General features: G+C 38.6%; 2 protein-coding genes across 2 annotated transcripts in view; one reads left to right on the top strand and one right to left on the bottom strand.

The window, feature by feature from the left end:
• Window positions 1–5,606: 5,606 nt before the first annotated feature.
• On the bottom strand, window positions 5,607–6,785 carry FANCF (Fanconi anemia, complementation group F). The gene has a single exon (XM_004682973.2). It carries the CDS (start codon window positions 6,783–6,785, stop codon window positions 5,712–5,714), a length of 1,074 nt encoding a protein of 357 aa, XP_004683030.1. The 3' UTR covers window positions 5,607–5,711.
• The window catches only part of GAS2 (growth arrest-specific 2), a 137,372-nt gene continuing 133,447 nt past the window's right edge, over window positions 6,639–10,563 (top strand). The window contains exon 1 of the mRNA XM_012725630.1: window positions 6,639–6,719. The gene's annotated coding sequence lies outside the window, so the exon portion shown is untranslated. The remainder of the gene's footprint in view (window positions 6,720–10,563) is intronic.

Raw genomic sequence — 10,563 nt, 5'->3', positions numbered from 1 at the left:
ATAAAATTGGAAGGTTATATATAAAGTGATGAAGTTTTGTTTGTAGTGATAAACAAAATCTGTTTTTATAACAATTTTACTTTAAATATTGAGTTGTTAAACCCAAATTGCAAAAAAAAATCCCTAAATTAAGAGATCTTTTAGACTTCATTCAGAACCTGATAATATTGTTTGTATTATATGAATAAGTATAAAATCACTCACATTTTCTGTCCTTTCTGAGATAGTACTTATAAAAACCTGCTAAGTCTTGGTCATTCAAGAGATGAAAGGATAAAACTGGAATGAGACTTTAAAACACTGTAAACTCTTTTGAATTCAAACCTTTAACCCAATATTAAGAGTAATGAAGCTTCAGGAGGTAGCTGTATACACATTAATTATTGTAATTATGCAAGCTACTTTCCCTTAGGGCCACTAGCTTTCTAAGCCAAAAGGGCATTCTCAGCATACTATGACAATTAGCATCTGATAAATGATGCTACTGCCACACTTCTAATATAGTGATTGATCATTTCCAACTAATTCCTGAGAGAAATCAATGGTTCCTTTCTAGGGCATGTATATTAACTGATTTATGTTAATATGAATGCCTTATGTTTACAATTTGCTATGGAGTATAACTGCTTACCACCATAAAGCTTTGTACACTGTTTCAGAGCATCAAAAATATATAAAATAACTGTACAGAACAAGTTAAATTGGACCCTTTAACCACAGCAAATAAATCTTCACATCGATGAATATTGATCCAATTCAAATGCAACTTAGCTTTGGAAGTTTTTTTCCAGATGTTGGTTTGTAGCTTGAAAATGTTATATATTGGTGACCCCACTCTTATTTGTGGATTTATATTAACATGATGCATTTCTTAAAGATATGACCCAAAGTTGGGCGCTGCAATTAAATGTTTATCCACTCCTATTCTTATTTTGTTGTCCACTCCATTCTAAGACATTCATAAATAGTTGTCAACCATTCAACATGTCATATTAATATAGGTTAAGATATTTCAGAATGGTTTTCAAATATTCAAGGGAAAAAGAGGTGCTCTTGTTTTACTGGGCAAATATTCTAATAGAAAAGACAGCACATATGGATAACACCATTATACCATTACATGTAACAGGAAAATGGGTGGTCTAAGGAAAATAACAGTGAAAAATATTTAGAGAGAGCCATTACGGTAGGAGAATGAAATTAAACTGAGTAGTGAAGGACCTGAGTGAGGGCTGAAGGACTAAATGCACCAAAGATTCTAACATAGTATAAAGCTTAGCCTGTTCCAACAACAGAGAGTATTTCTGTATTTTGCAGTACGAGAAGAATGATAAGAGATGAGCCCGTCCAAATAAGTGGAGTATATATGTGGATTTGTAAGATAAACAGAAATATTGCCCTTTATTTGAAGAGGAATGGAAATCCAGCTAAGTATTTAAGAAGAAGAGTGAGATTATAAATTTGACTTCATTAATTTTATATTGATTTAAATGCTTTTTGAGCTTTCAGTTTGTGCTAAGTTCTGATGAACACTTTTGGGATATATTACCATACAAAGCAGACAAAAAATACTCTGTCTTGAAGGAGCTTATAGTTTATAGGAATGAGGCAGTAAATTTCAAAAAAAAATCATTGGTAATGATGAAAATTTCTACAGAAAAAAGAAAGAAGGACCTTAAGTGGAGAAGGTAAAAGAAATGGACAGTCTGGTATTTGGGAAGTTTGCCATATTAAAGTACTTAAATAGGTCTACAAGCCATGCTAGTCGAGCAAAGATGAACAAAGTAAGGGGATTAGCTAAGCAGATGATTGAAGAAAGAGTTTCTAGGCAGAGAAAACCATCAGAAACAAGACAATCTAGCATGTTCAAAGAACAGCAAGTAGGGCAGTGTGGCTAAGGGAGAGGGAATTGGGGACAGTAGAAGGAGGGCAAGAGGAAAAGGAGAGAATGTTATTCAGAAAAAGGCTTGAAGAACATTAGAGAGGCTCATAGTAAAAAGGAAGCCAACTCAGGATTCTAAGGAGATAACTAATAGGATTATGTATAAAAATTCGAAAGATGTATTTGATTTGAAGAAAAACCTGAGCATTGTCTTATATTTAAATTACTAGCTGCATTGTTAAAGATGCATAGTAGAGAGACCAAATGAAAAATCAAGACCTGAGTAAGATACTATTTTAATTTCAAACTAAAGAAAAGTAAAAACTGACAGGCCAATCTCACTCACCAATTCATAATAAAAAATCTAAACAAAGTATAGATCAACTGAATTGAACAGAACATTAAAAAGTGAATACATTTATCTAAATTAAGAATCCTAGAAATACAAAGGCAAATTATAATTGGAAAAGTCATCATAATGAAAATGGAAAAACCCTCATATTTTCATTTCATTAAATATAGGGAAAACAATTAACTAACACTTGTGGACTTACTCTTTAATGAATGCAGCTTCCTTACCTTAATTTAAAAAATAACAATGAAAATATTTTATCACTTTCTAAAATTTCAAATGCTATGTACATTTATCATTAACTATAGAAACAATAGATATGTGACAAAAGACAAGAATACACAAAAGCAGAATTAGTGCCAAATAATGCATTATTTATTCAATGAAAGTAAATGTTAAATATTAAATTTCTGATCTCATTTTTCAAAATCAATTTTATTGGCCAATTCTTAGAAAGTCTCATTCTTTGTTCCTATTACACTTCTGTATAGTTGCTTTTGATCAATATTAATGAATTAGGCATAGATCATATTTTTCAAGCATGTATTTACATGTTATGTTCATTAACTTTAAAAAAAAAGCAGCTGAGATGAAATTTAGGTTGATACTATTGAACTCAGTATCCAAGTCTAGTCTGAGTCCCAGCCAGGAGTCTCAGTGCCACCTCCCAAATTGAAAACGTTGCCAATTTCCTGTAGATTCTGGTCCAGGCATTTTAGATTAAGCTAAGGGCTTCCAGCTTTAGCTGATGGGAGTGAGAACTATTCAGGGTGTGGTCCTGCTAAATGTTCCCTTGAAGTTTGCTGTCTTCCTGCCTTGTCACACTGCCCAGCAGCACAACCCAGAGCAGAAATAAGAGGACACTGACATTGAATGCTCCTCTACTCTATGTATGCAGTAGTGCTGTTCAGGCTACACTTGTCCTATCCCCACTGTGGCAGGCATGGAAGGCAAAACTGACTTGCAGGTGACCTTTTTATCTTATAGGTCATCTTCTGATACAGTTGGCTGCATTAGTGCATTATTTGGGAAACAGCCAAATTCTTCCTATTCCTCACAGGGGCTTCTGAGAGCTGGCAGGAATAATGGCAGAGCTTTTGTTAATGCCACATCTGTTCAGTGAGTCCTAACAGCTGACCTTTCAGCAAGCTCACAGACCTGGGAAATCTCAGTTTTTCCAAATTGTCACTACATTTGATGCCTTTGGACAACTGGTCCCTTACTTCAGTCCTCCCTTCAACCTGATTCCTGTAGAAGTCTCTTGCTTTATTATTCACACATAACAAGTAAACACTATCAAACATGACTCTCATAGAGGGAGGAAGAAGGCTGTGATGCTGATGTGTGTGGTATATAATTATATTATGTCATTTTGTCCAGTTACCTGCCAGATGTCTTTCGCTGTATTTAAAAATACATTGCATTTGTACTCCTCCTAGTGATGCAGGGTTTAAAGTCTCAGCATTATCAAGCTATCTCCAGCCACCATGAGTTTGATCCCCAACCAGGGAGCTAACTTATTCCTCAAATTTATTCCCAAGTGTAGATTCCTAGAGGAATAACACTACTATATTCAACAATATTTTTTCAAGTCCTTAATTTTGTTAAATTAAGAGAAGGTATACAGATGAAGGTTCTAATTTTGTTAGAGATTTATCTAAATATGCCAGGCACTGTGTTAGGCTTTGGCTTAAAAAAATCCAGATTTTTGTTAAATTTCCTTGTCTTTACCCATGGTGGCTGTCCTATTGGGAAATTTTAAAATATTGGGGAAATATAAGATGCAGCTTCTGCTCTCATTTTGTTTAATTTTTTGGTGCTCTTAATGTGTTTAGTATATTCTAGCATCTAGTCTTATTTATATGAATAGCCTTGTGAAGATTAATTATGATTACCTGTAACACAAACAAGGAGACTAAAATATAAAAACATGGATTTTTGACATGTTCTTTACTGAAGTTTATATCATTTTATCAGTCTGGAATGCAGCTGCAGTAATAGGGAAATAAATTTATAAACTGTCATTCTTTAAAACTAATACCTGAATTAGGATTTGCCCAGGTAGAACTTTTCATTGTTAGTTATCTAAAAAGACTTATGTGACTGACAGAAGGCCTTGCCTTTCTTCTTCCATTAAGACTAATGGCCCACAGGGATTACAGCTAAGAAAAAATTCAGAGCAGTTAACTGGTGATATCTAAGGAAATTATATTTGCTTATGGAAGGTTACTCCAGTTTCTACTGTAGAATGAAAAATTCTAGAGGACTATACAACTTTTTGCTCTAATGCTATAAATGCCACTTCTAGAATTAAATTTCAAAGTATCAGTTTTTCAAAGAAACTTGCCACCAATTAACTTGGATCTGCCCTAATAAAAATTAATAAATCAATCCAAATTTGATGACTGGGGGGTCATTCTGCCAATTGAGAAAAACCTCGTTAAGTTCACAAAATTAGGTTTCTACACATACCAGGCAAATATTTTAAAATTTCCCAATAGGACAGCCACCAAGGGGAAAAAAACAGAAAATTTAACAAAAATGGATCTTCTAATTCAGAAATTTTTATGATCAAATGTTAAATAAGTATTCAAAGACATTTATTTATATTTACTACACCCTATGGTATTTTTTCCCCCTTCAGTCAATACTTTCAAAGAGTAGTAACCTCCAGAAATGAGAAATAAACTTTCAGACTAACATAATGTTAATATTTGTTGAGACTGGCTAATGAGTTAAAATTCTAGGTTAACATTTTTGAATTCCAAATAGGCCAGTAAGCTTTGGTTACTTGATTTTGAATTCCAAATAGGCCAGTAAGCTTTGGTTACTTGAACACTAGGAAAGGGGACCCACAAATGTTAACTATATTGACAGGAAGTGTCTTGTTTGTAACTTTACAGCTGCTGTTTTGAAAAAGTGCATCACTTAGCATTCATAGATGTGGGTATTCTAAACAGCATCTTTAAATTTCAGTTTTAAGTAGAATAATTTCAATGTTACCTTCTTTATCCAGAAAATTCATGGCGCTAGAAGCCAGTGCCTATAACTGTATTATCAAACCCTCAATATTAATTCCTAAAACAGGACCTCCCTGCGGGGCAGAGGCTAAGTCTCAGCCTATCAAGCTATCACCAGCCACTGCATCAGCCAGGGATCTATCCCACATGGCAAAGCAGAGCTTTCCTCTTCCCTGTGGTCCCTCAGCAGTGTATTTCAGTAGAGCCACTGGTTTTGTTCCCCACTCTGTCTTTGATGAATCCTTTCACACATAACCCCTCTCCCCCAGTTCTTGTATGCATAAATAAATCTTTAAAAAAACCAAAACACTAAATTAACTATATTTCAGACACACGTAAATTTGGTGAGAAAACAGAATTTTAATTTTGTAAATCATGAATACCCAAGTTAGCAGAACACTGTCCATAGAAAATGAGGGCTGAGACCTAAAATGTCTTTCTTTAGCTACATGCAATTTTATGAACCACTCCCCAGAGCTAACAACAGGTCTGTCCAGATGCTAAGACCAGGGACTTCGAAATCTCCATCCTGCGCCTTACAGGATTCGAGGGCCTTTAGTGCTTGATCTTTCAGGGGTGGAGGGGCCTGACAGAGGCTTTGAAACCGTCCATGTAACTCCTCCCAGGAGACATTTTGGGACTCAACTGCGACCCAAAGGCCTTTCTGAAGGTCGTAATGCAGGAGTCGACCCCAGTCCGTCAGGAGATCTAGATAGACGCGGGACAAGTCTGGATGGCAGCCGGCCACTGAAGTTAAAAGCCCAACAGGGAGGTTGCGGCAAAAGGTAGTCAAGATATCCGACTTCTCCAGAAGCCACTGGACCAGCACTTGAGCCCCCTCTCCAGAGGTTTGGGGGGCGCCCCGTTCCAATTCCTCTTCTTGGGGTCGGGACGACGGCGGCAGCAACAGAGCGGCCGCTATCACTTTCAGAAAGTTGTCCCGCGGCAAGCGCTCCCACAGGCTGCTGAGAAACTTGCTGGGGCCCTGCGCGTCCGCTGTCCGCACCTCATGCAGCCGCTCCAGCAGCAGCTCCGCCTGGGTCCTCATCAGTGAGTCCTCAAGGACCCGGTTCTCCCTATCCCCGCTGCAGCGCAGCAAGTACACAGCAGCCCGGAGGCGGGCGAGGCGGGCCAGGCGGTCTCGGAGCGTCTCGTCGTCCTCGTCTGGGACGCCAGGGCCAGGGAAGAGCTGCTGCAGCAGGCAGCGACAGGCTGCACCCCCGAGGGCCCGGTTCTCCAACAGGCGCAGAGACAGGAGGAGGTCGCAGCGTCCCAAGGCCTGGAAGTTCGTCAACCCCGGAAACAGAGCGGGTTCGAAGTTGCCCTCCCGCTTCCACTGGAGCAGCAGTCGCTGTTCCAGCACGGTGCGAATGCGGACATGGTGGCCAAAGCGTCTGTGGACGTGGCGCAGGTAGCGAGCCCACTGAAAAGCCCTGCGCACGGTCGGCGGGTCCCAGGAGCTCACGTGAGTAGTGCGGGAAACCGCTAGCGCCTGAGAGAAGTGCTCCAGGTGTTGCAGGAGTGACTCCATGGGGGCGCGCCAGGCTTTACTTCCGCTTTCACCTTGGAGATGGCGGCTCTCTGCGTGCCGATTGGAACGTCCGCTAAAAGACACGCCTCTCTATAATTCTATTGGGCAAAGTTCCTGTCAATCTGACAGCAATTTCAATCCGGGTACCCTGATTCTGGGAAATTTAAACGGTTTAAACTGGCGCTAAAAGCGGAAGGTTGTACTTTCATCTTTGATATCAGGAGGAGGGAAAGTGAATGTGGGGTATCCTACAGCGAATTCCAGGAGACGTGCTAGATGCCGTTAGTCACAAATATCTCTGCTTGCATTCGTTTGGAAAAATTCCTATTAGAACTATTTCTGGGGTTTTTTCTTTCTTTCTTTCTTTCTTTCTTTTTTTTTTTTTTTGACAGAATCTGTGTTGAGCGTTGTAACTGGGTAATGCCAGAGACTGTTACCTCTTAAATGATATTTTTAGTTTCAGTTTAGTAAAAATATACATACTTCCGGGCCCTCCCTGGTGGCGCAGCGTGTTAAAGCACAGCAGTAAGAAGCTAAAGACACTTAAGCATGAGTTCCATTCCCACCCCAGAGGTGACCCACATGGTGGAGCAGACCTCTCCTGAACCACCTGTTTGGCTCCCACAGCAGTGTACTTCGTCAGTCGGCCTGTTCTGCTCACCACTCTGTCTCTGGTGAATCCTCTCACCACCCCTGCACTCCAGTTCTGTATGCATAAATAAATCTTATATATATATATATATATATATATATACATATATATATACATACTTTCAATTAATACCAATCACTGTTTAATTATGGGCCTTAATACTGTTCTTTCATTATTAGAAGTGAAGCCCAACTTAATAGAAACAAAGACTGCAAGATTATTACTCCATTACAAGCTTTAAAGGAAATTAAATGCAATTTTTTTCTTATTTTCATAATTGCCACCGCAAAATATTTTAGGTGATTCTTATCTTACACAGCTAAATAAGTGAAATGTCAGTAAGAGCACAGTACACAAACAAATGTTTGGCTAAAATTTGTGCAGAGAAAAAAAGGACCTAATTCTAGACCATCATCTGAATCATTCTTTTATGCTATTACATTTGTTTTCCAGCTTCCAGTAGTTTCTGTTAGGTGTAGTGAGATTGTCCCCATATTATTACATTACTCACTCTTCAGTCAAAAGCTTATCAAATGAATAGCATTTCCTAAAGACAGAAAGTTTTCAGAAGTGGCCAGGGGAATGGAATCTAATCAGGCCTACATAACTGGAGAATACTTTTCTTAATCTTCAGAGTTGCAGAGCATGCAGGTAGGCCAATATGAAGAGATAGTCATAACAGAATTTGGAGTATATAAGGACTGAATATCAGGAATGTTCAAGAGATAGTTTCTTCCTCTTGACAGTTACGTTTTTTTTTTTTTTTTTAAAGATTTATTTGTACATACAGAACTGGGGGACAGGCCAGAGGCTCAGGGGCGGTGAGAGGCTTCACCAGAGACAGAGTGGGGAGCAAAACAGGCAGATCAACGAAGTACACTGCTGAGGGGAGCAGCAGGCGTGTCAGTAGAGGTCTGCCACGCCATGTGGTCACCTCCGGGGCAGGCGGGAATAGAACTCACAAGGAAGCATCTTTAGATTCTCAGTGCAGTGCTTTAACCCACTGCGCCACCAGGGAGGGCCGACAGTTAGTTTTTATATGAAACTACCAGGTATCCTTTTCTGAGAGCTAAACTAATCTAAAATACAATGGGTTAAGACAACCCATAATCTAGCTCTTTTTTAGAACAATATAATCCTAGATATTCCCAACTTTTTTCCAGAACAATTTATTTTCTGTACTTTCAGCTAAGTGCACCTAGTGGATACAAGCACTTTCAAATACTGTGTGGCACATGTAAACACTCAATAAATTTTGATTTTTTGTTATTGTTTATATATGTGTGTGTGTGTGTGTGTGTGTGTGTATACATCTTCCCATGTCTTTTAGAAATTTCATACACCAATGTTGTTATGAGTGGTGGAAAACATTTTGTTGAGTAAAGATACAGCTTGTTATATTTACTATTTCTAATATGATCTTGCTCAGTGTTCTGTTAAAGCTAGAAAAATCACATTGATTCTATTTTCTAAGGTAGGTCTAAATACTTGATTGTTTTAAGATATACAATAAGCTACATTATAGGACACTACAAAACTGACAGATCAATGAAAAAAAAAAAGTTGTACTGATGTCCTTTATTCTGTTTTGAACAATATTCTATTCACACATTACCACACTAATTTCAGCCCTCCACTTGTGGAAATAGTGTATTTCTATATGAACAAGTAGACTTGGACTCCAGTTTTTAGGCAAGTTTTTAGGATGAGTTTTATGCTCACCCTGAACCTCCTTCATGGAAGGAAGTCTTTGACTTTCTTAACAGTCTACTCTGTGAGCAAATATTATGGGCAGTGATGGTGTCTTAACACTGCCCCTGTTACCACTGTCAAGGCAGGTGTAAAGGCTGTGTACTCCAAATTCTTCAGCAGCAACAGCAAGTGATTAGCTGACATAACTTTTAAAAGACAGATTTCTCACAGACACTTTGCAAGCTTACCCTTTTTTATTTGTTTTTACGATGTTGCAAACTCTGAGAGGGGTATATAAAATTCACTTTAATAAAATCAAGATGTCTCCGTTTCACTTGTTTCCCTTACAAAAGGGGCAAATCAGCAGATGAATGATAATAACTAAAATACTTTACATGCATAGGTGAATCTAATAATTAGGTTTCAGGACCAAATGTCCCTATCTTGCCATTTACAACTACCACTACTCTCTGAACAGACTGTAGAACCCTGTACCAAATCTCAAAAAATATTGAATTTATGTAACAGACAGGAAAAGACACAGGGTTTACCTTCCCTACACTGAGTCTTGTTTTCAGAAGTCTGACTGACTAAACAAATGTTTCTTGGGATTCTGAGGGTCCCTGTCAGTGTACAGCAGAGACAATTGCAACTGTATGCCTGAGAGGTTGGTTCCCTTGGACCTTGAGGCACAGGAGTGAGGTGCAGGAGTCTGGGTCATTACAGGCCTGGAGAGTGGCTAGTAAACCACCTTTTCTTCCTTCCTTGGACTTGCTTTCCCAGCTGGACATCTCTTTAGTGGTAGAGTTGAGTACATATCGCTACCTATCACAGACAAAGATCCCAGAAGTTAGTGGCAGGATTTCAGATTCCAAGAAAACTGGGCACAATTCCAGTGAATTCAGAGGAATATTGTAAAGGAAAGTATATTAGATGGGATTTTCTCAGGTATAGATCAGGTGATGGCTTCAAAGCTTTCCCCACACATTTGAAACACCCCTATATTGGCATAAATCAAATATATATCGTTTTCACACTGTGTGATATGCAAATTACATGCTCTCCTTTGTGTATATGTATTTGCCTAGAAGTAATTAGTGTGAATTTACTAAGAAAATAATTGAACTTTTTTTTTAAGCTTTATTTATTTATGCATAAAGGACTGTGGTATAGGCCAGAGGTGCAAGAGCATTGAGAGAATTCACCAGACAAAGAGTGAAGAGCTGAACAGGCAGATTGATGAAATACACTGCTGAGGGGAGCAGCGGGCCAATAGGTGAGATCTGCTGCTCCAAGTATCGAACTCTTGCTGAAGAGCTGTGGCTAGCTTCCATAATGCTGTGCTTTAACCCGTTGCGCCACCAGGGAGGGCACTGTCTTTTTTTTTTTTTTTTTCACTAAGAGACGGCATACGAGATGTCGAGCAGTGACTGG

Source organism: Condylura cristata, unplaced genomic scaffold (assembly GCF_000260355.1).
Source record: "Condylura cristata isolate star-nosed mole 26May11 unplaced genomic scaffold, ConCri1.0 scaffold00015, whole genome shotgun sequence".
In the NCBI taxonomy this organism is placed as follows: domain Eukaryota; kingdom Metazoa; phylum Chordata; class Mammalia; order Eulipotyphla; family Talpidae; genus Condylura; species Condylura cristata.
The sequence above is the reverse complement of the archived record's forward strand: the minus strand, read 5'-3'. Positions and strand labels throughout refer to the sequence as shown.

Coding starts and splice junctions, on each gene's coding strand:
- FANCF (XM_004682973.2), bottom strand. CDS start 6,785: ATGGAGTCACTCCTGCAACACCTGGAGCACTTCTCTCAGGCGCTAGCG.